The sequence below is a fragment of the Daldinia loculata genome (assembly GCF_022478755.1).
Source record: "Daldinia loculata strain CBS 113971 unplaced genomic scaffold F4817scaffold_36, whole genome shotgun sequence".
NCBI classification, from domain to species: domain Eukaryota; kingdom Fungi; phylum Ascomycota; class Sordariomycetes; order Xylariales; family Hypoxylaceae; genus Daldinia; species Daldinia loculata.
This window is the reverse complement of record NW_026054890.1, coordinates 230,035-256,237: the sequence shown is the minus strand read 5'-3', so window position 1 is coordinate 256,237 and position 26,203 is coordinate 230,035. Positions and strand designations below refer to the sequence as shown.

Below are 26,203 nucleotides of genomic sequence, written 5' to 3'. Positions count from 1 at the left end.
ACACTAGCCTGGCACTTGGATATTATGTACTTCTATGCGCGAGCTTACGAATATATACCGCAACTACGTATACGCATTCCATCACGTGATGGAAAGATTCTTCTTCCATTTCTTCGCACGGTCGGATGGTGTAGTTGGTTATCACGTCAGTCTAACACACTGAAGGTCCCCAGTTCGAGCCTGGGTTCGATCATTTCTTTTGCAATTTTCTTGGATTTTCCAAGCAAGATATCTTTTTTATTAGATCACCCATTCTATATATAACCTAGGTATGTAGGTAGATTAATGTTTCTTTGAGAAAAAACGCAGTTGTCCATTGCGTTATGTGCTACCCCCGCGAACGATATTTTCTTTTTCCTGTGGTAAGATGTAATTCGTCAATTACAGTAGCTTTTGCATGAGCTTTTCTGCATATACCTACATGTATTGTTAATTAGGGGCAAACTATTCCTATCCTACTCCGGTAGCTTATGGCAGATGTCTAAAGCATATGTGTATTGGTTGGATAATCCAAAATGATTCGCTTGTGGCACGGTGGAAGAGGTATGTATAATGATGGGTAATGAATTGTTCAGTAGTCTAATTGATTCTCGCGCCAACATGTTTCCACGTATGCGAATGTGTATCCTGATAGTAACTTGTTACATGTAAAGAAAACATTACCCCATACTATAGCTATGGCATGATACCCTCAACATAGGTACCTAATGTAAAGAATACAAGTGTATGCGATGAGTTGGCGGCTCGTGGCGATGCTGATATCCTCTAGTGCCGTCTATGACCCAACTCAGGAACTCCAGCGCAAATCGCTCGGCTCTCCTTTTGCTCTTTCACTGGCCACGATTAAAATTATCATCATATGAACATTCCGCATGAATGTACGGCGCCCCGTCATATAGCGTTCTCCTCCGCACGTCCACTTATCCGTGCTTCTAGTCCCTCACCCTTTTCGAGACTTCCTCTTCGGCCCCAGTTTCGGGGCTGGTGTTTAAGAAATGCGCCTACGGCACCTAGATATCCCTCGTGCCGCAGGAAGTACGCTTGCTTCTGGCCTTTACTCCAGAATTTTATAGCGTAGCTCAGCGTGTTCATAGTTTGCGGGTGGCCACGGATGAAAGACCCGCCAAAGTATATGTGCGACAGGTCGTGTACTTGCGACTGCAGGTATGCGATCTGCCCAATGTTATTACTGATAGCGTATAACAAGGATCGCGAAATATCAGCACTAGAGAAACGTGACAATGCTAATTCGCTTGCTCGAGAGGATGTAGGACGCTGTTGTTGTGTTTGCGAACAGCTTGTTGTTGAAGAATTCTGTTCTGAGCTCTTCTGCTGCTGTCGTCGGTTTTGGTCATCACCGTTTGAAAGACCACCCATATCCTCGGCCTCATTTTCTGCTTCTCGCTTCATGCGGAAGACTTTACCGAATGAACTAGCGATTGTGGTGCTTTTCAACCCAATTTTACCATAATCGGTGCCATAGATATCGCCAACTAGCATATCTACTTTAGCATTGTCGCCGTGCGCGGCCATATCCAGCATCTCGTCGAAAGACTCGGCGGGTGTAAGAAGCGACAGAATCCCCCAAAGGGTACCCCCACCAAGGGACGTGCCGCCTACGCGCTCGTAGGCTCGCGGGCCGGATACCTTAAGGATGCTAACGCCAGACCCTATATTTACGAGCATATATGGGTAAATATTAGCGTTAGGCTCGGCGAAGTGCATAGGATCCGTCTCGGAATATGTAAAGACCTCGCGTGGTATTTCGGTTATAAAGAAATCGAGACCTGTCGCAACGATGCGCATATTAGTCTCCGACACTTTCAGGATTGGCACACTCAGGACTAACCAATAATTAAACATTCCATTTCATCTTCTCGTAGGACGTCAACACCAAGCCGTTGTCGGATTCTGTCATAGTACTTGTAAGCACCGCCTCCCGTCGCCATTACACATAATTCACCGGGCTTAGAGCCGTTGAGGGCAAGTTGCTTGTCTTGTAGATGTCGCATAAGCTCAATACAGTCGTCGATGCGATCCGTCTCGAAAGATTGGAAATTTAGCCGGCCGCCGGGATCAGTCGAATGCGCTTCGCAGGAGAAATAGACCAGCTTAGCTAGCGAGCCACCGATCTAGATTAGGAATTTGCGCGTTTAGCTCGGAGAATTCAATCGCAAACTCTAGGTCTTATAGAGAAAGCCTACATCAACAGCGATATGGCTGACAACAGCCGTATGGTTAGGAAGGCGAATATCTTTTGTCTCGTAATAACTATTGCCACCAGACCCAGACACATTGGCGGGAGTACCAGGCTGTTCAGGTGTATCGACGATGAATGCGCCTTTGACATTGATGCGAACAGAGCCGGGATGTATTATGGTACTATCGATCTCGGCCGTACTCGTCGTCATGATGCGCGGTCTTCCGGCGGGATGTTGCGCCGCATCTGTCTTCCCGTCGCTCTCGTCATCTACAATGGCGGCATCGGCTTGATAGGTGTTTTCAGACATGATTCCTCGTCGTTCTGGAGCGGGGCTATGGAGCAGACGGTGGGGAGAGGGGCAGTAATGTAAAGAGATAACTAAGTGATGATCAAAGCTTCTGTTGGCTCAGAAGCCCATGAGTAGAAACAGATCAAGGAGGCATGAATTCAGGAATAAACTTAGGAGCTTGTTTGGGTAGCTAGAATGAATATTGATAACAGCAAGCGCAAGCGATGAGGGCATTTGAATTAGCGCTTAGAATTGTGCTTAGGATGCCAAAAATGTACCACGGACCGGAGAAAGGGAGTCAGAGCCAAGACAGCCTCAAAGAAGTACGAATTTGTTTGGTGGGACAGATGAACATGGATTTGCATGGATCAGTAAAAGGAAAAGGCTAGGAAAGACGATGTTCATGTTCAACAAATGTGATTGACCCATTTCTACGTATGTTACCCCACAGTATGTCATACTTATTTCTTATCGATAGTGATTGATAGCGTGGTTTGGACCCCCAACAAGACCCTCCAAAACCCTACGTGCGGCGCAGTAACCACCCTCTACAGTGTAACATGCCAACCAACCTAGGTACCTACCTAGGTACGGATCCTGCCGCTGCGTCTACCCGAGTAGCCCGAGGTACTACTGCAAACCCAAACATGAAACCGCAGCAAACCGGAATGAACATACCCCTAACATATTAAGGTTACATACCTAATTTATATACACACCCTTGACAGCATTAGGTAGTTTCCCAGATACAGCTATTTGCCCAGGTAGGTATCCCGGGCGGGTACTCATGTTGACTACATGTAGTATAACAATACATACCTATCTAGACGTGATATCTAGCAAGCATTATCAACCCCTCAGAAGAACCTCCCAGCAGGCACACTCACAAACACAGCCGTCAGCAAGCCAGCACCCACCAACCCACCCACCAGCGCCTGCACAAAAATGACGTCCTGTATCTGCCTAAGCGCCGGCTCCTGAATCCAAACCTCACGGTCAAACACCTTCCGCAGCAGTCCACGGCGCTCGTACCGCACCACCCACGGCTCGTCCTCGTAGCTATTACTAGAGCCAAACGAGTCGAAGCTATTATTTCCCTTAGCTTCTCTACTTCGATCGCCTAGCTCAGACTCATCGCACGACGCGGCGAAATCGAAGAGCTCCCACGGCCGCACGTGTCGGTGATGCAGCCCGTGTAGGACCACGCACATGCCCTTCCACGCCGCGGTCAGCGTCGCGATGCCCAGGACCCAGCCGATGGCGAAGAGCGCGCGCCAGCCTCGCGCTGCGGAACTCAGCGTGAGGATTATGGCGCCTGCTGTGGCGCAGAGGAGGGTGCCGACGCCTAGGCTTCGGGCGAAGGTTACTCGTGCTGGGTTGCCGTTGCAGATGGTCCAGCGGATGAAGTTCGGGTGTGCTTGACGTCGGAGCGTGTTCTCTATGCTTCTAGCGATGGTCCGGAATGCTGACGGGTGCGTTGTGTATGCGAGGGCTTGGATGACGCCTTTTTGCTCTCGGCTCGAGAGGTTAAGTTGCCGTGGGGCGTCTTCTGCGATGTAGGTCGCGATTAAGCGGTTGATCTCTGCTCTGAAGGGCTGGATGGTGACTAGGTAGGTAAGGTATTAGTAGTGATACGTGTGTTAGAATTGGTACGCAGACGCGACTTACATGGTTGTGTGGCACCAGCAGCACTAAAAGCATCTCGGGATTGCGAACGGTAACTAGAGGCCTGGAAACCCGATAGAAAAGAAGGGGTTATCTTCGTACTTGGTGTAGAAGGGGGTGTCGAAAAGGGGTCTCCATTTTCTATTACTGCATCTACTACCCCTTTCTCAAAATCTGTACCCTTGAAAATGGCCACTGCTTTCATCTCTCGCCTCATTTTTCCTGCGACGTCCTTCTGGATCTTGATGGTCGTCTCATTCTCCATTGCTTGTGTCCATTCTGGCGAGAGCTTCGTGTCTAAAGTATCAGCTTCGTCGAACCGCTTTATGTAATCGCGATACCAAAGGAAGAACTGTAGGTTCTCGGCCGAGTGCTCGATGTAGAGTAGGTAATCCATAAACTCGCGGACGGTACATGGCTTTGGAACATGACTTTGTTAGTCTACGGACCGGAGTGGTGTTGGTTTGAGGTACTCACTGGACAAGTTCCGCCGCTCATGATTCTGTCAAAGGTGAGGGCTTCGGGAATGCCAGACGAAGAGCCTGGCTGGCCCAACTTGAGTGAGGCATCACTGCTTTCGCTTTCTTGGCTGCTTGATAGGAATTGTTTCTTATCTACATATGCCGGTCGCTGATAATTAAGTGAGAGGAACCTCATATTGAGACAAGTGTTAGTCAATAGCCGGGTGTTTTTAAGCCTTCGATCTGAAGCTTTATAAAGCTACTATAAGAGGTATGTACCAGCGAGGATTGGTAGCTACCTAGGACGAGTGAAATAGATGATATGTATAAGATCTCAGAGCAAAGATATTGAGAGCTAAGACCGGGGGCTTCTCCCCTATCTAGACTATAGAGTGGATTAGCCTAACGGCCAGACGATGTCTTACATCTAAGGGCAATTGTATCCGAGGGTTGGGGTGCCGACATACAGCCCCGAAGCTTATGGGGAATAGCCAGGAACGACTACATTAGTGCTAGGAACATATTATTAGAATGCCACTTAGTCTTCAAGTCGGCAGTCAATAATTAGAAGCTACTAAGCATCTTCCCTCTTGATTACGAGTTAAGAGGAAGTTTCTTTTGGATTCATGAGATTCCCATAGAGCTAACCCCACGCTATTGTGATATTGGAGTTGAGGGCACTGTTTTAAACAGTTAAGCATGGAGTAGAGTGTCGACGCGTTTTGAGTCAAGCAAGCGCCAGCTTCCCTCATAAAGTATTTCTAGAACGACCATGCTTGCCATCTGGCTGAAGGGATACTCTCAAAGACGGAATAGTCGTAGTTCCTCGAACTCGGTTAGCTAGCCCAATTGGAGGCCGATAATAAAGCTTTCAAGAGACCCGGGTGAGACAAATAGCCTCGCAAACACTTCCCGTGGAGACAGCTGAGAAGTCAAGAAGCTAGGAGCACGGGAGAGAAACCCCTGAGCTGGCTCTACCGTCTCCACAATACGATCGGCGACATAAAATCTACGAGATCGATGTCATGCATCGGGTCTTGATCTTGTGCCTCTTATAAGGTTGCGATTGCAGTTGACATACAGACATATACTTATAGGCGGTTAGACAAGAAACAGTCCAAGACGCCCTACAGACCAATCGACTAGAGTTAAAGCGTATCGTAGAAATTAATGCTCATTTCCTTAGGGGATACCTCTGGATTCTATCCTTAGTATTGAAGCCATCCTAATATCTAATTTTCAGCTCACATGCTTTATGTTAGTACATGTTTCTTTTTATGCAAGGGCAGTTACCATTACTTCGATGTTGGAGGTCAAGTTAGTGTTTACCATAGGATACGTACGGTTATCAGTAAAAGTGAGCTGTTAGCCGTCAGACCACGATGAATCATGTCTCATATTTAGCTGTCAAGATTCTAAGAGATCCGCTAGCGAGTCAAGAACTAATACGTAGAGCTGGGTTAGAGCTAGGTCACACAAGGGGCTTTAATAATTCATTGTTATAAGATTGTAGTTATGGCCCCTAACATGAATATTTCAGAGTAGACTTGATATTAACTAAGAGCTAGATACCTATTAGTTAATAAAGGAGAAAGAGTACTAGTTTACTGAAGAGAAACCGAAGTGGCTTTAATTTTTAGCCAGATATACTTATACATAACTAGTTCCTTTTACTTAGTTATTCCATTAAAACATAGAAACTTGGGCTCAGCTCCGGAAAAGAAATACACACCAAACCCTTTCGCATCTCCTGTCGTACGATATGTGCATACGCCACTCAGCCCCCAGGGGACCGAAAAAGCTTAAGACATGCGTGTCGTTCCTGGATCAATCAAGTTGCCAGAAAATTGGATTTGGAGCTCTGCTCTAGTTCGAAACCATGTGGTCGAGGCCATGTGGCTTGCATCTAGGATGGCATGCTAGAGTTTCATACATACGCGCACGCATCTAGTAAGAATAGTATCGTGGCTTTATTGTTGGTGCTATTGCATTAGACGACTATTAATCATTCATTAACGAGGAATAGGAGAGGATTATTAATTCTTGCCATCTGACCCCCTTTATACGTCTCCCCCCCGCGCACCCATAACTTTGGTGACTATTCCGGCTTCATTAGTATTGGGAATTCCCGTGTAGACTCCAAGCATGGTCACTGTAGCAAACTATAGTTTTTCTGTTATACTCGTCCTTATGAGTAACAAATTGTTTACACCAAAGTCCCCAAACCATTGATCCATGAAGTCATACGGCAACAGTATACTTTTCGAATACACACCACTACTCAACCAAGAAGCCCTTTCGCGTCACCAATGCTTCTCGGAGATGGGAACTGTATTCACGTCCACACCATCCTTATACCATCTCTCTTCGTGGGCAATCTTGACATCATTTCCACTCACTAGAAAGAAGCCGAGTTAGCGAATACACATATCCACGAACACGAAAATGTCAATGGTCAAGGAGCTTTAGGGAATTAGATAAGAAGTGCAAGTAACTTACTCTGGCGCTTTCTCATCAGCCCATCATCAGCAAAAGTCCAGTCCTCCAGCCCGTACGTCCGCCACCACTGGCCTTCAGCATCATACCATTCGTACCAGAACTGGACGGCAATCTTGTTGTCCGTGAAAGCGAAAAGCTCCTTGCGGAGCCGGTACCCCTGCTCGCGCTCCCATTTCTTCGTTAGGAAGACCTCGATTTCGTCTCGGCCCTGCAGGAAGGTGCCTCGGTTTCGCCAGATAGAGTCTGGCGTGTAGGCCAGTTTTACTTTTGCCGGATCCCTTTTGGAGTGGCCGGTTAATTTTATCTTTTCCTCATGATGTATCTATCTTGGGATTGATGATCTTATGATCGATCTCCCTGATTGTCCTCTTCAAGTGAGAAAAGTAGGGGAATAGGATAAACCCACTTGGTATTCCAGGCATCTTGAGCAGCCTTCACTTTGATCTGAGCAGTTTCGGCCGTGAAAGGCGGGTACGGAGGCTTTCCCTTGTTGTCGCTGGCCATAGTACTATATTTACACTTATTTTTTGTCTCTTCTAATTTGCTTTGATAGGTAAGTGGTTGTTATCAAATTGACTCAGGAGTATGAAAATTCCTTCACTTCTACCTCCTTACATCTATCGATATTTTGCTATCAGTAAGCGCCAGACCTAAGCTCCGTTGAATGAAGCAAGGAGTCGAAGCTCAGGACCGGAAATGACTACGTGCCGGTGTCTACAGCGCCGGACCCCGCTCGGCCGCCCGCGGGATTCGAGAACGTCAGCATGAAGTATGCGTCTAACCTCATCTAACCTAAACCATCTATTTCCGGAATTCATGTCAAAATTTATGGAGAAAGTCCGGTATGAAAAGGCGCGTAGTTAGGTAATTTAGGATTTATTTTTCCTCGGGGTTCGAAGCTAGGGCGTATGTAGGTAATGTTGCGGTGATAGATCTAGCGTATAACCGGTCGATTTGTTTCTCATTTTTCGTTTCAATTCCCTCCCGGCAAGGGCCGATAGTCAATCAAAAGGGGCGCCGAAAGAAACCGGAGATCGGTGTTAGCGAAGTCAAACATTCTTCTTGGATACCTGCTGTTTATATCCAGGGATGTTTACTCATACTAGGATTATCCCCGGTGGAAATAGATTCTGCTGGTACGTTATACTTGGATTTCAAAATCCAACAGGTCACGAACAATTCAAATACCATCCCGGAATTTGGAATTTAGGGGAATAAGGGTATAGGTAACATCGGGGGTGACTTATTTGAAATGCTGTTACTCTGTTAGCTACTGTTAGCTAATATACACATGTCATTACGCGTTTCCAAGTTACATACTCTGATCGATCAAACACTAGTTTATACGTAACCAATTCCAAATTCACCAAACTTTTTCTTTCACATGCCCTCTTTAGCTTAGCAATCAAATAGTCTATGTAAATCCGCTTGCTAGCCCCCCCACTCCGTTTAACGATTTGGTGGACTCATATCATATCTGTCCTGAGGTTCCGAAACATGTAATCCTTAAACGGCCCTTTTCCTTTTCCTTTTCCCAAATGTTGAATAAAGAATTATATGGGCATTGTGCTGTAGGTTGTTGATTTTGTGCCGAAGATGACTATTGAAGAAGATGAAGAATTACTAAAGCGTATCGATAGGAGGTGTAGCTAAGGAACATAAAAATACCTATCTGAATGACGGAATAACGGAATGACGAAATGACGAAATATTAGTTAAAGCTCGCGAGCGGCACAGGCGGCCGCACCTGCGTTGTGGGAACCAGTTACATAACCTGGCTACATATGTACTGCTCACACTAAATATGTAGGCCACACATTCTTTATCTGATCTATCGCCTGTAACAAAATTTGCAGCATACGAAAAGTACCTACGAACAGTAACACACCAAACCCCTCCCACCATCAAGGTTCCTTTTTACCCCACCAACAACATCTAGACCCCACCATCATCGTATTGTCAACGGCGGCAAAGAGATGATGCCAGCGCGCTTATTAGATTAATTTATATGCATTATGTTGCGACCGCGCGGTAACATGCCGACCAAGGTCGAGTATATACCTATACGAATATTGATGTAATGTAAGTAGGTAGGTACCTATATGACTTGGTATAATGTCGGCTTTGTACGATGCAAACTCTTCTTACTTACATGGCAAGTACATGTATCTTGTAACTTGGTTTAAGGTTACATATGTACTTCTAGGTTATGGGAAGGGACATACGTACATGTACCTAGGAAGTAGTAATGGAAATGCGCGTAGACTTTAAAAGGGAGGCACGTAGTAAAAACTTGCAGGGTCGATGGGACGGAATCCTTGGTATCCGAACTCGCAACGCTATCTCAGACTCGGCTACCATCTTACTGTAACAATAAATCGCCTTGTCCCGATCCCTCGTCTAGAGCTGTTAAGAGCTATTTAGAGCTATATAGGTGGCCAACCACTTCCACAAGATTTCTGAGTTCCCCTTTCATCTTCATCCACAATTATACAACCATCTAACATCGAATCTTTTACACTTCGCCTTACTTATACACACTTATACAGAAACTAAAGAACAAACACCTCAAATACCAACCCATATATATAAATCAGCAACAATGACTACCCTCAAGGCCGGAGACAACTTCCCCGAAGGCGTCACTTTCACCTACATCCCCTACACCCCAGAACTCGCCGGCGTAACAGCCTGCGGCATCCCCGTCAAGTACGACGCCAGCAAAGGTATAACCTATAATCCCTTTGTCTAAAACCCAAAGTATATAAACTAACCCCCCCCTCGCAGAAGCTAAAGAAAAGAAACTCGTCATCGTCTCCGTCCCCGGCGCTTTCACACCCACGTGCCAAAACACTCACATCCAGGGCTACATTGAGAAGCTACCCCAACTCAAGGCCGCCGGCGTCGACCAGGTCCTAGTCATCTCCTACAACGACGCTTGGGTCCAAGCAGCCTGGGCCAAGGCCAACGGCATCAAGGACGAGATTGTAAGTTGTAATTCCTTCCTTCCTTCCTTCCTTCGTCCCTATCCACCATTCATTCCCCTTTTCCGAAACAGGAAATATTCCGGAAACAGCGAAAAACTTCATTGGACGCCACATCTCTAGGATGGCTGTCGCGCTCCAATCATACCAAACTCAACAACTAACCTAATACCCAAAACAACAGATCTTCGCTTCCGACGACGGCGCTCCCTTCAGCAGCAGCATCGGCTGGACTCTCGGCGCCCGCACCGCCCGCTACGCTATCGTCGTCGACCACGGTAAGGTCATCTACGCCGAGAAGGAGCCCGACAAGGGCGTCACCGTCTCCGGCGTCGACGCCGTCCTGGCCAAGCTATAATTATAGCAAAATAACTTACCTACCTACCCATGATACCAACACTGGAACCGGATTTCGAGCTATAGAGTAGGAAGATAGGCAATGGACGGAAACTAGAAAGGGGACGGGGCCAAGTTCACTGAGACGTACGCTGAGCAGTCGCGGTTCGATCCTACATGAGAAGACATCTATCTTGCTAGCTAGCTACATATGTACTCTGGAACAAAGCCCCCTCCGAATTAGAAGTTAGTAACTAGATAAACTACATATGATAGATTCTATTCTGCTCATTTAATGGCGTGTCTTATATATCGTCTTGTATAAGTTTGCCGATGAAGTTTTCAATACTGTATATTGTTGGTATGAGTTATTTTATAAGAAATTTCATAAATGCGCACTCGGGTACGTGAACTAGCAATTCAACAACTAGATATCTTATTTCACATGGCGAAAGGGAACCACGAGATATACGAATTCAGACCGTAGAACGAGCTGGTATTATGAAGCTACCAGGTTTAGAATTCCCATGACCATATTAACCATGAGAGATTCCATGCATCCCCCCCAACCGAATAGATGTGTGTGTGTGCTACGTGAAGGTTTCTCTTTATTCGCAATCGAGGAAGAAGACTGTTTCCCACCGAAGACGCCGCCGGACGCAAGAGGGCTACTACAACAACAACACTAGAGATGCTATGCCGTATCATCATCATCATCACCCTTTTCTCTCTTTTTGTCCTCGCACCACTACTTTAAAAACCATTCACCCTAGGAACCCCTCGCCAGAAGATTGACCTAACAACCCCCGAACCAAAACCCCAAGACCCGAACTTGACTTTGACAGACAGACAGACAGGGGACTGACTGGCTTAGCGGGTGTTGGACTGGATCTTGGGCTGGGCGCCGCGGGCACTCTGCTTGCCGACGATGCGCTGGGTCTGGCCCTTGGCGGCGGTGGTAGCCTTCTTGGCCTTCTCGGACTTCTTGGCGGCGGCGGCCTCCTGCTTCTTCTCCTTGGACTCCTTGATGGCCTGGGCGCGGGCGGCGGAGCGGGCCTCGGGTCGCATCGATCGCTTCTCCTTGATCACATCGAGGGAGGCGCCGACGATGGGTCGCTGGGCCTTGACGGTGCGGCGCGTGCGCTTCTTGGCGACTTCCTGTGGCGGGTGTTAGCGTATCGTCTCGACATGGCCATGCATGCATATAGATAGATAGATGTCTGTCTGTCTGTCTGTCCTCGGTGACGAAATATTTAAATTTCGTCATCGTCGTCAAACCGAGAGACGCGAGTGGGAGCGTACCTCAGAGATACCCTTGCGGTGTTGTCGTCGGAAGAGAACGGTCCATGAGATTCGGCGGGGGTTCTTTCGCTGTAGGAAGAGCGACTCGGACTTGCCGTTCTGGAATCGGAAGACTTTGCTGTCGCCTCGGACGTAGAGCTTACCCTGTTGAGATGGTCGCGTTAGTATTGGTGTTGTATATCACGTTAAATAAAACCTCGTGATTGAGTGCTGCTCTATCGCATTATCCTTCTCTTTATTCGTCTGGTCCTCCCCGAGGATTGCAGCAATTGGTGCAATGTATTGGTCGGGAAATACGGAATCGAATTAGGGAGTGTGCGTACCTTGCCAGGGTAGATCCTCTGACCGGAGAAGGTGTCGTCGTAAGTTCTCATGGTGGCGGTTGTTGTGCGCTGAGAACTGAACTCGGTGGACTGCTGTGAGGTTAGTAGTTTCGAGGTGGTTTTGGTTGGATTGTGTTAAGAGGACGAATTTCGTAAATGTCAAAGTTGCGCACTTGTGTGGGCTGCATGACTAAGCCCCGTCATTTTTTTTGGCCTTCCATTAGGCTTTAGGGTCTCGCTTGATGTGGCTTGGATGGTGGAACGTGGCTGGTGGGGGGTGAGCAAACACATTCCATCGAAGGTTCCATTATTGCAATACTTCACTTGTTGCATACTCCCATATCTACCTAGGTACATAGTCTCCTATCTCTTCTGACTTCGCCGACTTTACATTCAATATATTTAGGCTCTCTCGACTTCGATTATATATTTTGTTGGTCATGATATTCTTTTTACTAAATCTATCCGAATAATTCTTCGAATTGGATTGCTTTGTTGGATTTACCACCTAAGACTCAAGGCTCCGATGACAGTCACTGCAGATGACATCGCTGCAGATGACATCGCTGTACTAGTGCAAAAACACTACAATTCACTTCCAGCAAAGAGGAAACCACTCGTCAGAGGCAATGGGCTGCGTGAATGGGTGCCTCTGGCTGGAATAGTAGCTCAAGGTATATATATTGCAGTCTTCCTCCAGTCCATTCTACACGTAGTTTTAGCTCTTTTAACTGCAGCTTGTAGATAGAAATATCAGGTCCTCATAGACTAATACCTAATCTAATAACAGGAAAAGATGGCGAACTCAAGTGTCTAGCCCTCGCGTAGGTTAGCCTCTCAAAATCTCATTTTCTCTAATTAAGTCCACCTGGGCGTAGCAGAAACCCCTAAGATCTGACATGGCGCCGGTCTAGAACAGGCATGAAATGCCTCCCCACGTCCAAAGTATCGCAAGCGCAGGGGAACGTACTGCACGACTGGCATGCGGAAGTGCTGGCTATACGGGCATTTAATCGCTTCGTACTGGATGAGTGTAGAGTACTGGCTCAGGGGTGCTCGTCTGAGTTTCTACGATGGCGGACCACCGATGAGATAGTTTCGAGTTGTTGTGACGATACTCAAGCAGGAGAACTGGAAAGAGAAGGAAGTGAATGGCGTGGTCAGCCTTTCACTTGGAGGGAGGACGTTCTCCTACACATGTACTGTTCTGAGGCACCTTGTGGCGATGCAAGCATGGAGTTAATAATGGCGGCTCAAGAAGACGCCACTCCATGGGAATTACCGTTGACAAACCCCCCTGTCCCCCTTTCCACTACGGATCCCTCAACCTCCCTACCCGGCCGTGCCTACTTCTCCCAACTAGGCGTCGTCCGGCGGAAACCCGCCCGTTCGGATGCGCCGCCCACGCTGTCCAAATCTTGCTCCGATAAACTAGCTTTACGGCAGTGCATCTCGCTGCTCTCATCCACAACCGCACTCCTAGTCGACCCGCGCCACGTCTACATACATACTCTAGTCCTCCCAGAGTCGCGATACTCCGAATCCGCCTGTCGCCGGTCTTTCTCCTCTTCCCCTATAGATGGACGTATGAGGAGTATGGCATCAGCTGAAAAACAAGGACCACTCAAGGGAGAACGAGGATCTCCCTACACTTTCCGCCCCTTCACCATCAAAACAACATCATGTGAATTCGCCTTCTCCCAGCGGACCGTAACCCAAGCTACCACCAGCAGCGCCAAACAAGATGTCACCATTAACGAGCAGAAGAAATCAGCTGCGCAGAAAGTATCAGCCAGCAACATCTCCGCAGCCTGGACGCGCTCCGGCCTCGAAGAAACGACGCTAGGCGGTATCCTGCAGGGGCGAAAGCAATCTGCGGCCGATGCACGAGGGGCTAGCTTCGGTTCGAGGCGGAGGATATGGGGACTTGCTGTCGAGGTAGCTGATTTACTTTTACTATGGGCGGGAGACGATAAAGAAACAGGGAAAAAGGCAGAACCTGTAAATACTTCCGCCATTGCTGATATATGGAGGGCGCTTACCGCGGAGACGTACGGTGAGATGAAGGACTGTGCATTACTAGAGCCTCGAAGGCGAGCCAAAGACAAGGCTAGAGAGGAAGCACTAAAAGGATGGGTAAGGAATCTAGGCGATGAGTCCTTTAACCTGTAAATATGGTAGGTAGGTAGTTCATATCCTACTCAAAGGCACAAAATGCACGAGCATAGTCAATAAACAACACGTTTACAACATATTTCTTCTTATTTCGCACAAGCAGTGGCATCAATTCCTCACTACCACGCCCTGCGTATCTAAGGTAAAAAAACCTGCTAGCAGAACCTGGCGGAGGAACAAAATACGACTAACGCAAGCTGCTACCGTAGGGAATGGGAAATGGGGAGGCCCGAGCCCCCTCGCGGACCCAGAAGCCAACCAGCCACCCAGCCCAGACTACCTAAAATGATGATGATGACGACGATGGTGGCAGGGGAGGGGAGGGGAAAAATCCCACCATCGCCCTTAATTGATTGCAAAAGGACAGCTACCGAGGAACTCCCTTTCCGACCTTTCCTCCTTGGCGCGAGAGAGAGAACATGAGAGACAGAGAGAAAAAAGACCACCATCAAACCAGATTCGACCAAATGCCCCATATTCATTCCCGTTGTTTTTGTTTGCGTTCCGTTCCATTATCTTATCTTTCCGCGTGCTTCATTTTCGTTTCGTAAAAATGAGATAGGGGTGGTCGGGTGGTATTGGGTTGGGAGTAAGTCTGGTATCTTTGGTCCGCTTGTAATAGGTGTGCCGATTAAAAAGGTCGTTTATTCGACCTTGCTCTCGAAGTTCTCGCCGGCAACCAAGTCGGGGATGTCGTCATCGTCCGCATCTGCGTCTGCCTCCTTAGACTCCTTGGACATGCTCTGGTAGCTCTCAGCCAGTTTTCGGAGAGAAGCTAGGGAGTCGGGTCCGAGCTGGTTTAGGATGCCAGGGACAAGTTCCGTGAGCTCCTTGTCCTCACCAGCGCCGTAAATAGCGAATGTGTTGGAGGGCACAGCAGCGTGAACTAGTAGGTATTAGCAGGTGATCCTTTATACTTATTTATACTAATTTCTATATACACATGTGTGCATATAGCTAATTTAAAAATTAAAAGAATAAAAATAAAAACTCACCCTTAGGAGCGGAGAAGTGAATGACGTTTCCGTCGCTCTTGAACATGTTGACCTCCTCAATAGCCTGGATAGGCTGGGTGTTGAGCTTCTTCAGGGTAGCCTGTAGCTTCTTGTCGTCGTTGGCGCTTCGAGCAACGTTCCGCTTTTGCTTGTGTCGCGGGGTTCCCTTTCCACCTGCGCACCACAAATTTTTTTTATTAATGGCTTGCTTCTTTAATAGACATTAAAAACTTGGCGATATTACGTACCGGTACGCGAAGGCGCCGCGCCGCCGAACTTCTTCTTAAGGATCTCCTGCACGTCCGCCATGGTTGTGGGCAGAGGTTTCTCTATTCCGGTGTTCGGGGTGGAATGGTTGGTGGGTTGAGAGAGAGCAGAAGGGCTAATAAGCTGGGATAGTGGTTAGCTATTGTATTTTGTTGATGGATTTTGGTGCGGGACAGCTTAATAAAATAGGTTTATGACCAAAAAAAATAAACAGAATTGGATATTTGCAAAGCTTCAAAAATATATATATCTAACTTACCTCGAGAGGAATTGCGATATTTTTTCCTTGGTCGTTAGAATATCGTAGCTCTATCAATCAATCAATCATCAATCGAGGGGCGATGAGGCCTGAAGTTGGGGCGAGTCGGCATTGGGAAATTGTGCGTTGCCAAGACTTTTTTCGGTTTTTCGCTTGAGGATCAACCCTCTTCCGCCGCACTTACCTTAGCTACCTATTTATGTATCTAACCATAGGTATGCATTTAGCCATTCACCTACCTCGTGCACTCCCCTCATGCACTCCATGCACTCCATGCACTGACAGGTCAAAGACATATCGTGATGCTTACTGTCAACTTTATTTATTCTCAAGCTTCTTTACAATGAGCATTAGTTCAGATCGGGAATGCATTGCTATATTATTAAGTCAAGAGACAGCAAACAATGGTGCAAGGCTACTTTGGCTAATTATCTAAAACCACCGAATGTCTTTCCGCCTCCTGATCGTGAACACATGGCAAAACCCCAACCTCTTGCGGGCCAACTTTCTCATCATGTCTCATACGCCATCCTAACACTCCTGGGCGGGCCTGTTGTTCTCATGCAAACTAGTCAGCCAGTCTAGCTAGAGCATCCATACCCGTATCTTCCTCCTCTTCCAGCTCCACTAGTTCCTCGTACGTAGCGGATTGCTCCTCGACCACTTCTGTGACTTGGGCAGCTTGTATGCTTTGACCAATATATAGGTCTCCGATGCCATAGGTTTCGTCCGAGCCACTGATACTGGTGCCAATGATTCGCTTAAACTCGTCATCATCGCCTGTGTAGTCATCATCTAATAGTGCTGTCGTCGGCTTAGGTACCTCCTCTAATTCGAATTCGTCCTTCGCCATGGCGATTCGACCTAGCTCGTACTCAAAAACCCACGGGAAACTAATCAACGGCATCGCATCTATCCTTGGTTTTTCCTCCCCGACGGCTTCTGGCACTCGCCCTAGTGCGATCTGCACTTCTTCCCATGTGATGCGGTAGGTAGCTGCCACCACGGGATATAAGGCGTTAGGATCTCTCGATCCCGCCAGCTTGATGCAAGCATCCCTGAAGCGTTCTCTGTGGTTCGTCATCACCGGTTCTATATTCTCTTGCCGCTTGTATTCGCCTCCAAGCCGGGGTTTTGACATCATAAATGTTGACCAGGCTTCGAATTCGGTTTCGATATCATGCTGATTCATGATCTGTCGCATAGCCTTATCATGTTGCCTCTTTATCATCCTTACTGTTTTTAATAATTCGTCTTTTAGCGAATATCTACGAAGAATTCTCTGGTCGAATGTGCTGTCTAACTCCGGTTTGAATTCAATCTGCGCCACTTGGTCATATAGCCGACCAAGAATCTTTATCGAACGATATGTTCTACTTGGTGCCTTCTCCATAAAGTGCGGGTAGTTTTTTGGCCGCAACGACGCTCTCAGGTAAGCTTTCTGTCCAGTTTTCGGGTAGTCAACAGCATTGGAATGTAGGCGTGCCAACTCGATGCACTGCGGGTCCTTGGGACCATCAGTTAATGCGTCGCACTTGGCTAGATGGGCATGGGCAATGGTGCTGAGCGAGTCGTTCTTCATATAGCTCACGAAAAATGAAATGAGGTCTGTTACTTTTACGTCCCGATCGAGTTCTTTTGGCTTGAGGCTATCCTGCTCCATAGGGGGGTGATTCCACTCCGTAGGTATAAGCCGAGGATCCCAGATCACGAAGTAGTCGTCCCCGTCAAGATCTCCCCCGGAACACATAGAGGGGATATCGCGGTCTCCAACCGTTGGGAATACAACAACGTCGTGGAGGTGTCTTAACGCCGGAACGTCTACGGCCTCCACTACTCGAATATCTCCAGGATGGAGCGATGGGTTCCGTCCGAGCACGCATATTCCAGTTATAACGGTGTATTCACCTTGCTCTCCTGGCCTGACACCCGTCTTCGGTACCTGCAGGAAAATCTGTGGCAAGGTATTCGGGTCTTTACTCTGGCTAAAGTCGGTTGCGTTTGAATGACCTCGTAACGTGCGAGTCTCATCTGCGCAACCAAAAACAAATGCGCCCTTATCAACCATAATACGAGCCTTCTCACGAAGTAGTCTCATCGACCAGGCACGCCAAATGTGTAGCAGGATCATGAAAAAGGGCTCTTTAGTTTCCATGAACCCGTCTGCAATCATCTGTGCCATTATTGTGGTGATACCATTCTGATCAACGTATTTGCTAAGTAGTTGCATAGCAAATTCGGCATCGGTCATGGCACGCTCGTAGTCAGCGATCTGCTTCTTCATCATCTCCTCAAAAGCCTCGTCTGGTACGCCAAGGCAGCTTAGAATAGTAATAGTCTGCCGATTTAAGGTTGCGACAGAAAACCTGGACGTCTTAATAATCTCGAGGCCCTTCGAAACTGCGTTGAACTTCTTCTGCGATGGTCGCAGGTGAACCTCATTGAAAGGCACATCGGGCCACTGCACCAGAATCCCCTTACTACCCCCGAGCCTAAACTGGAAAGCGGACGGGAGAGTTTTTGCGGTCCTGCTCATGTCAAGATTCTGCATGAGGAACTTTGCACGGCTAAATGCTATTTTCCCAACTCCATCGGTGAAGCACCAGCCGTCATGTTCAATATCATCAATGTGTACAATTGCTTGGCCGATTGGTGATGCTTTGGGTATCCTCGTTGTCGAGAAGCATTGTCCAAGCCGGGAGGCATACTTGGCTACGACTCGGATGTGATTGACGTCGCCCATCCAGTTCCGGATGTTATCGCAGGTTAAGAAGTCTGTCGGGCAGAAGAAGTAGGCGCCGTGTTCTCGAAATTGAGAGTTCCCAGTGGCAAGATACTGGAAATGACGGCCGCCAATCCGTATACCGTTCTGCAATGCTCGATGTACTCGATTGAATAGAGCATTGTCCCGCGTAGTATCGGGATCAGAGTAAATACGACCCTTGATGAGCTCATCTGTGAATTGAACACGTATAAACCGGTCTTCGTAGTTGGTGTACTGACGCAGAACGCGGTTTGACGGCTCTGGTGCTGGGCTACTAAGATACATTGTTGTAGGTGTGACCACTACTCTTCTTACCCATATGCAGTGTCCTGGGAGTGAGATCTCCGGGTAGTGGCTCGTCGCTTTTTTGTCTTCAAAAAGCGACATCGGATCGTATATCCTTTTCTCATCAAGCTTGTCCCGGCTCTCGATGCGAGACTGTAATACATACGTCAAGAGGTCTTTTGCTCTGTCCCGACGTAGGGTACGACCTCTTGAGAGGTTTGCTAGCCTTCGGAGAAACTCGGTAGTAATGTTAACCTCGTTGAAAATACCCTGAGAGATACACGCTTCAAGCTGATATCGGACGTCGTAGGGAAGATATATGTCTTCAATGCCGGCGAGAAGGGCTAAATTAGCTTTAGACGTGTCCATGCCAGGCTGTTGAGGTTCAAGCGCATCCCAGAAGCTTGACATCAACGATGGAACTATCTTGATATCATTTGAGGTTTTGTCATCTATGACGATATTGAATTCCTGCAGAGATGCTTTCATTTCCTCCCATGCAACAAGAGAAGACTTTGCGAACAAGAGCCGGTAAGTAGTCCATCTTCCAATGTTAATAAACCGATTGGTTCTGGGTAATAAGACGGGTTCATCTCTGAACCATGATGTATCGTAAGTAATGTCGACAATTCGATTCCAAGCATCCCGCTCTTCTTTCCAAGTGTTCTTGGTGCTTGAATGTGAGTTGGCGTGGTCACATTTTATGTAGAAAAGGGGCGGGTTAGGTAGGTGGATAAGTAAGGCCCATGTATTCTCATCAATGTCTATAAAGACGATCTTCTTGACATGTATAAATGGAACTTGTGCTTTATATTGCAGCGTATGTTCCATCTGCCCAATGGGTGAAGGGTGTTTTATGCTAGGGTCTTCGCGACGTGGATCTGTGATGCTGCATGTAAATGCGATTTCCAGTTTTTTCTGGTACAGATCAGATGCTAGAGAAAATTCACCTCTCGTGTTGTTTTGGATTGTCTGTAGCGGCATCATCTCATCCTCACGCGCAAGCACCCCGAATTGAAGCGCAACCATTGTAATACTCAAGAATGGCGGGTAACTACGGTTATTGGAGCCAGGTATTCGTCGCTCCCGTCTCTCCTTCTCAAGTTCAACTTTCACTTTGACTGATTGGCCTTGAATGCCGAGTACCATAACATTGTCCCAGAATTGACGAATGGGAGGCGGTGAGAAGCGGATGCGGGCACTTCCATCTCGAATCCCGTTATTCTTTTCAAAAAGCTCGATAAACACAACCTCCCCGTCTTTCTTGAAGTGAGACCATAAGTCAAATGTGGTAGTAGTGGGCGGGAGGCCGCGTATACGGAGGCTGATATCAGCCCACGATGACCATTGAGGCTTAATGCCGATAGTGTTGGCTGATCGGAGAGCCTCAGACCCATATTTGGGATTTGACTGCCCATGACGTTTTGGAGTAGGTGTTATAGGGTAAGATTGCACATCTGTATTACGAAATAACTGTTGACCTTGATGTGAATCATAAGCTAGAGGGTTTCTTCGAATATGGTTATGGGCTCCTCTACGCGCGTGATTGGAGCCACCTCGATTCTTATTTGGAGATTTGCGAGTTCCTGGGCTTCTTGAATTGGGTGGAAATATGTTATTGGAGGATTGATAGAGATCATTCTTGGGAAAGATACTACCTCCTTCTTCCGGTACCTGAATACTGCCTCTAAGGAACGAAGAGACAGGCGGTCGACGAAGGCTTGAGCCTCCACGGGATTGACGAGCTTCATGAGCCATTATATTAGCAGGCTGAAGGTGAAACTTCGACTAGATCATGCTGGGAACTACATATGGAGTCCCTTGTTAGCTGAAGTAAACTATAAGACCGAGTCCTTGCCCCAAGAAAACAGTAGCTACTGCAACAGTGGGTAGCAAAGTGGGAAGGATTGGGGTGGAAGAAGATTCAGAATTGAAAGAGATGGTAGGTGTGTTTGATGAAGGTTGTTTGCTAAGTACTGGTTTCGTTAATGGGACAGTGATAGAAAGAAGGTGAATAGATGTGAATAAACCTCGACATATACTAACGTGGTGCGTCTTGTTTGGTTTAACGAAGGAATCCCATCAAGGTACCTAGTTATCTGTAAATAGAAGAAAGTTAACGATTAGTAGAGCTTGGGTCGAAAGCTCAATATTTGTATTGCAAATTGTGAAAAAAATAAAAAAATAAAACTTTGATGAGGTGTTTGACACAATGCGTAAACTGTTATGGGAAGGATGCTGTCGCCTAAATTACTAGGTGCAAGATTACTAGTGAGTTACTAATTACCTTCCTTCCTTCCTTCCTTCTTTCCTAAAGCTCTTCTACAAGCAAGTACCTAAATACATACCTACATGTACATAGAAAATTTTGTACCTGAGTTGTATGTAGTTTCCTCGAATTGGTAATTACCATAGAGGTAGGTGATGCGATAGGCAGAGTAAACATAGGTGCAGGTACATAAACTGAGGTACTACTAGGTTACACCTGCTTTGAATTCGTTCCTAGAAGTTGGTATCAAGCACTCGACTCAGTTGCAACCTCTCGTTTGGTATCCGAAGATCTGTTTTATAGGTTAGGTAGATTATGCAAACCAATACTCTTTCAAAATGTTTCCACTCGTAATGTAAAGCATCCTGCATCTAGCCGAAACGCCGCAGACCGCTTGCTCACACGCATATCTTCCACTTTGAATTTTCTCTCAGTATAGTGACTCACATAGTTATGAGATACTCAACTGAATCAAAATTGCTCCAGCGTCTTAAAAGATTGTTGTGTTCGGATGATTAGTACGACCAATCCTAAACTCCGACTAGATGGATATTATGTACCTTGCTACTACCACACACTTGAATTATAGGATTTGATTTATGCTATCGGTACCGATATTCCCTTGCAATGAAGCCATTGCATGGGCGGGAGCTGTATATAATAGGTATAGGTATGCCTCTTCTGTATGTTCTCTTAGATAATTCATATTGGGGAAGATGGTTGTTTGATTTCTCTTCGTAAAGGAACTAGGTCAAGCGAGAATATATCTAGGTAGGTATATGTCTTGGCATTTTGCTCGATAATTATTTGGTGGCTTTTCAAGAGCTCGCATCCAAAACCGACGAGAACGGACACTTGAAAAGGGGTTTCCACGGGATCCTTTGGAATATTATAAATTACTCGAGTACCTAGGTAGGTACCTAAGTAGCTTGGGGGAATATAGTCTTAGGTGGATTATTATGATACAACCATCAGATGGAGATACCTATTTGCTATCTAATATATATAGTACGATGAAAGAAGGCACTCAAGTTCTCGAGCACCGAGAAGTAGTACGTCCTTTAAAATATTATTCGATGAAGTAAAACCAAATCTACCGGACATAAATCACACCTAAAGTATGATGCTACCAACAGGGCTATCTATCTATTAAAACAGAGGATATGCTCTCAATAACAACCGACTGTCTAATGGATTCCTCATGCAATATTCCTAAAGGATACTAAATACACCGCTACGATGACTGCCCTAAGTGAAACACAACGACCAGTTAACTTTTGCAAAGGAGCTACAGATATCACGTTACTATTCCACCGGGTTATAGACGTGTAGGTAATGCCTCTAAACATAATAATAAATGAATTCATAATGAGACCTTAAAGGGGCCTGTTGATACTATCCTATGATGAGGTATGCAAGATCCTGTCTACCCGCTACCTCTCTAATCAAACCCAAAAAAAGGACAAGCAGCTTTTTTCTCCAATAACCCATATGCAAAATATGCCAGCAAACTTCTCCCATGTCTTATCCTCTCATGCACCGAATTGTGAGGCTGTTTCCCCCTCACATAAGAGATTGGAAAAAAGGAGAACGACATCAAGGCAGGTCCATGATCTTGCCCGGGTTCATAATCCACAGGGGATCAAGCGCCGACTTGATCTGCTTCATGACTCCCAGCGTGTCTGGGCCAACCTCTAATAGGAGCGAGTCCTTTTTGCCCCAGCCAATAGAATGCTCGCCAGTACAAGTCCCCTCCATGTCTAATGCTCTCTTGACCATGTTCTTCACGCACTTTTCTACTTTATCGAGCTCTTCCTTCTTCGTCCGGTTGTAGATAATGCTCTCGTGGAAATTACCGTCCCCGATATGGCCTAGAATACTGGCAAAGAGACCTAGGTCGTCCATCTCCTTTTTGCTGACTTCGATGATGTCTGCTAACCTGCTGAACGGGACTGCGACATCGGTGGACCCTGTGAAATTGATTAGCTAGGCTTTAGAATTATTACGTCTCACATTGAGCGATTTGGAGTATCGAGACCGTTGTAATGAATGCCTTGCCATGAAACTAGACACGTCTAAAGGACCAGAAATGAAAAGGGATAACTTACAAACTTCCTCGCCCTCCTTTCTCAGAGCCAGCATTGACCATAGAGACTCCTTCCTTGCTGACCATAGGAGCTTCTGCTCCCGGAGATCCTTGGCGAATTCGAAATTGCTGCCCTTATTGTTTTTTGCAATGGCTTGAACGCGTGTGATGTTTTCCTTTACGCTAGTCTTTGTTCCTGAGAATTTGAAGAAGAGCGTCGGCTCTTCCTTCCATACCCGGGGCGCGGTCGCTCCACCTAAGTTGACGACCTTCATTTGGACCTCATCCATAATTTCCATAGCTGCGATGGGGACGCCGGTCTGCATGACCTCCGCCGCTGCGGAGGCGGCATCACGGATTGTGGGGAAAGTTACCACTGCCACGGAGAACTCCTCAGGGACGACAGCAAGCTTTAGAGTAGCTTACAAATTGTTAGTGTTTATATTATAACAAAAAAAGGGAGGATCAATGTTTACCTTCGGTAACGAGACCTAAAGTTCCCTCGGAACCAACAAACAAACCGTTGAGGTTGTAACCTGCCGAACTCTTCCTTGGACGTCTCCGCGTCTTGATGACAGTTCCGTCTGCCAAGACTACAGTTAAATTGATGACCCAATCTTTCATTGTGCCGTATTTAACTGCGTTTGTGCCAGAACAATTAGTACCAATCATGCCACCAATCTTGGCGCTTGGGCCTAAAATTAGGGGTTTAGCCAGTCTCCTTTTTCGCGAGGTTTCACCTCGAGAATGAATACATATAAAATAGGAGATGTGATCATCCCGAGGAATAAAATTTCATCCATGTGGTATAATAATATGATGTAAATTCACTTAAGGGGCTGAGCTCACTCACCAGGATCAACAGGGAAGAAAAGACCGCTACCCATTCTGCTTAGCTGATCGTTCAGATCTTGCCAACCAATGCTTGGCTGGACTACAATATCCATGTCGTCTTTGTTAAACTGGATAATTTGGTCCATGTATGCGAAATCAACGCTGATGCCACCGAAAGGGGCCGAGAAGTTCCCCTCCAAGCTCGAACCTCCCGAATAGGGGATAATGGGTACCCGATATTTATGGCAAACTCGCGCGAGGATCGATACCTGGTCTGTTGAACGCGGGTACACGACAGCAACCGGTAAGCCATCCGGGTTCGTTGTCGACCATTCGGAATAGCCATGAGCCAGAAGGTCTTCTGGATCTGTACTTATGATGTCTTCCTCCTCACCATTTTTGGCAAGCTCACGACGAATTTCTTTTAATGCCTAGAATAAAATTAGTAAGGGACTTAATGGACTTTCCGTCTTGGTACACATCTGTTTTTCTAAAGTAGGGTAACAGATAGACTTACGTCCTCCATTTCATCTAATGATGCGTATTGAGGCGTTGGTGTCTTGCTATCAAAAAGCGTGACAGTACGCTTAGGAGGTCCTTGGAGTGTTGCAGAAGCAAGGCCGAATCCTAATAGGCTGGCGGTTGCTGTCAAAGCAAACACGGAGCGCCCGGTCCACCTCGTGTGATGATATGCCGGGTTGGTCCACGCTCGTTCGGCACCGGCCCCATTTTCACTGATAGGTTTCCTCAACGAGCGAGAAGTGTAAAATGTTCGTCTCCAAGCGCCCGGGAGACGCCCGGCGAAATGTTTAGCTGACATGAGTCGCGGATTTATAGGTATGAGATTCACGTGTGAATAAATTAGGACACACGCATTAGAGAAGACGACCCCGATAATCGAAGGAGGATATGGACGGTTAAACCGGGACTACGGGTTCTATAGATGTAATAGCAGGCCCCCTTGTAGTCGGGCTGGATCCCAGATACGATCTTTTTGTTCCTCTCTTAGGTAGAGACGTCTGGAAGTAAGTTTCCCGCTCGGATCTGGAGAAAGCTGTGGCCCAGATCCTTGATTGGCGTTCAAGCCGTCGGACTAGAAGGTCAAGACTGCCTAAGGGAATATTGACGTTTAGAAGACCCTGGATAAACCCAAAAAAGGAAAGCCGAAATTGAGTTTAGTGGGCGGGGGTAACCATATGGATAGAAAGTAGGTAAGAGTGGGCGTGTTCGTATTGTCGCCTTGGTCCGGGAGGAGTACGGCAGATAAAGGTGAGGGAAGTAATGGGAAGATCCTAAGAGCAGCCTGACCAAATACTAAACTATAGTACTTGGTTGGGGCGAACCCCGAAAGTAGTTGAAGTGGTGCGGACCAGCCGTGATAGGATTTGTAAGTGGAAGTGACTAACTCTAGCCGTTCCTATAAGAATCACTTATGGCCTTCTCTAGACTCAGTGGATTCTAGTGAATATTAAAGTAGGAAGTGGACGAATCCTTGACGCGGGCCAGGATACCAGAAACGATCAGAGACCCAATCACGAGATAAAAGGGTTAGTGACTAGTGCTTTTGAGGCACTAGATGTAGAGAAGGGTAGATGCGAGTAATAAAGACTAATATCGTTACTAGTGACTACTAGCAGAGAGGCTCGGGAAAGGAAGGTGTCCAGCTTCGGCAAGAGACGTACACTGGTAACGTCGAGTACGGCTTTAATAAGAAGATATAAAGGACCTACGTAAATGTAATACAAGAACGGCTGACTATGTAGGAGCTAGTCCCACGATTGGAAGCTGACAATACGTCCATGCCACGCCACGCCATGTTATCCCTGGTACTGGGGGAGTTGGCAGTTGTAAATGGGTAAGAAAAGGCCCACAAGTATGTTGACGTTAAATCCCAATCGCAGTCTGCGTTACTAGATGGCAACGAATAAGGATCAAGGCCAGCTTAGACAAGGGGGGCTAGAAGGTGTGGGAGCGAGAGAATGTGTTGATGTTACTAATGTAGGTAGTGTGAGTATGAGGAGAGGGGCAAAGTGGTCATATGGTTTCCTGCTAGACGGGAAGCTGATATAGCTAGTAGTTGAAGAGACGTTGGACATGCTTAAAGGTGATGAAGTGCAAAGAAGAAAAAGAGAAAAAGAGGAAAAATAGTTTGTTGATCCTTGTTGTAGCAAGTCCCTGGTCCGTGGGGTTCGTCCCGCTAGGTACTG

General features: G+C 46.8%; 9 protein-coding genes and 1 non-coding gene across 10 annotated transcripts; 3 read left to right on the top strand and 7 right to left on the bottom strand.

Annotated features, from left to right (window-relative positions):
* Positions 1–119: 119 nt before the first annotated feature.
* F4817DRAFT_t112 lies at positions 120–193 on the top strand. The gene has a single exon. It is a non-coding gene; the product is annotated as a tRNA-Val (tRNA).
* A 360-nt stretch (positions 194–553) lies between these two features.
* F4817DRAFT_342432 (fumble-domain-containing protein) lies at positions 554–2,902 on the bottom strand. Its single transcript, XM_049303906.1, has 3 exons — positions 2,205–2,902; positions 1,850–2,132; positions 554–1,787 (listed from the first exon to the last, which is right to left on the bottom strand). Exons 1-3 carry the CDS (start codon positions 2,508–2,510, stop codon positions 892–894), a joined length of 1,485 nt encoding a protein of 494 aa, XP_049157568.1. The 5' UTR covers positions 2,511–2,902; the 3' UTR covers positions 554–891.
* Positions 2,903–3,349: 447 nt separating this feature from the next.
* F4817DRAFT_317448 (uncharacterized protein) lies at positions 3,350–4,814 on the bottom strand (the record flags this gene model as incomplete). Its single annotated transcript, XM_049300806.1, has 3 exons — positions 3,350–4,098; positions 4,161–4,575; positions 4,635–4,814. The coding sequence occupies 3 exons, from the start codon at positions 4,812–4,814 to the stop codon at positions 3,350–3,352; spliced, it is 1,344 nt and encodes a 447-aa protein (XP_049157567.1).
* A 2,107-nt stretch (positions 4,815–6,921) lies between these two features.
* Positions 6,922–7,621, bottom strand: F4817DRAFT_317447 (DUF1348-domain-containing protein; the record flags this gene model as incomplete). The annotated part of the gene is made up of 3 exons (XM_049300805.1): positions 6,922–7,016; positions 7,118–7,395; positions 7,524–7,621. 3 exons carry the CDS (start codon positions 7,619–7,621, stop codon positions 6,922–6,924), a joined length of 471 nt encoding a protein of 156 aa, XP_049157566.1.
* A 1,824-nt stretch (positions 7,622–9,445) lies between these two features.
* Positions 9,446–10,712, top strand: F4817DRAFT_163644 (Redoxin). The gene is made up of 3 exons (XM_049298126.1): positions 9,446–9,843; positions 9,905–10,104; positions 10,286–10,712. Exons 1-3 carry the CDS (start codon positions 9,720–9,722, stop codon positions 10,457–10,459), a joined length of 498 nt encoding a protein of 165 aa, XP_049157565.1. The 5' UTR covers positions 9,446–9,719; the 3' UTR covers positions 10,460–10,712.
* A 595-nt stretch (positions 10,713–11,307) lies between these two features.
* Positions 11,308–12,113, bottom strand: F4817DRAFT_359801 (60S ribosomal protein L24a; the record flags this gene model as incomplete). The annotated part of the gene is made up of 3 exons (XM_049306204.1): positions 11,308–11,595; positions 11,740–11,883; positions 12,063–12,113. The coding sequence occupies 3 exons, from the start codon at positions 12,111–12,113 to the stop codon at positions 11,308–11,310; spliced, it is 483 nt and encodes a 160-aa protein (XP_049157564.1).
* A 285-nt stretch (positions 12,114–12,398) lies between these two features.
* Positions 12,399–14,367, top strand: F4817DRAFT_342415 (adenosine deaminase/editase). Its single transcript, XM_049303904.1, has one exon. The coding sequence runs from the start codon at positions 12,984–12,986 to the stop codon at positions 14,232–14,234; it is 1,251 nt and encodes a 416-aa protein (XP_049157563.1). The 5' UTR covers positions 12,399–12,983; the 3' UTR covers positions 14,235–14,367.
* Positions 14,306–15,900, bottom strand: F4817DRAFT_342411 (NAC domain-containing protein). The gene is made up of 4 exons (XM_049303903.1): positions 15,759–15,900; positions 15,481–15,622; positions 15,233–15,406; positions 14,306–15,123 (listed from the first exon to the last, which is right to left on the bottom strand). The coding sequence occupies exons 2-4, from the start codon at positions 15,539–15,541 to the stop codon at positions 14,882–14,884; spliced, it is 477 nt and encodes a 158-aa protein (XP_049157562.1). The 5' UTR covers positions 15,542–15,622; positions 15,759–15,900; the 3' UTR covers positions 14,306–14,881.
* Positions 15,901–16,057: 157 nt separating this feature from the next.
* On the bottom strand, positions 16,058–20,565 carry F4817DRAFT_366401 (RdRP-domain-containing protein; the record flags this gene model as incomplete). Its single annotated transcript, XM_049306980.1, has 1 exon — positions 16,058–20,565. One exon carries the CDS (start codon positions 20,563–20,565, stop codon positions 16,327–16,329), a length of 4,239 nt encoding a protein of 1,412 aa, XP_049157561.1. The 3' UTR covers positions 16,058–16,326.
* Positions 20,566–22,672: 2,107 nt separating this feature from the next.
* Positions 22,673–24,816, bottom strand: F4817DRAFT_317441 (FAD-linked oxidase-like protein; the record flags this gene model as incomplete). The annotated part of the gene is made up of 5 exons (XM_049300804.1): positions 22,673–23,046; positions 23,185–23,583; positions 23,639–23,857; positions 24,016–24,427; positions 24,514–24,816. The coding sequence occupies 5 exons, from the start codon at positions 24,814–24,816 to the stop codon at positions 22,673–22,675; spliced, it is 1,707 nt and encodes a 568-aa protein (XP_049157560.1).
* Between the last annotated feature and the right edge of the window lie 1,387 nt (positions 24,817–26,203).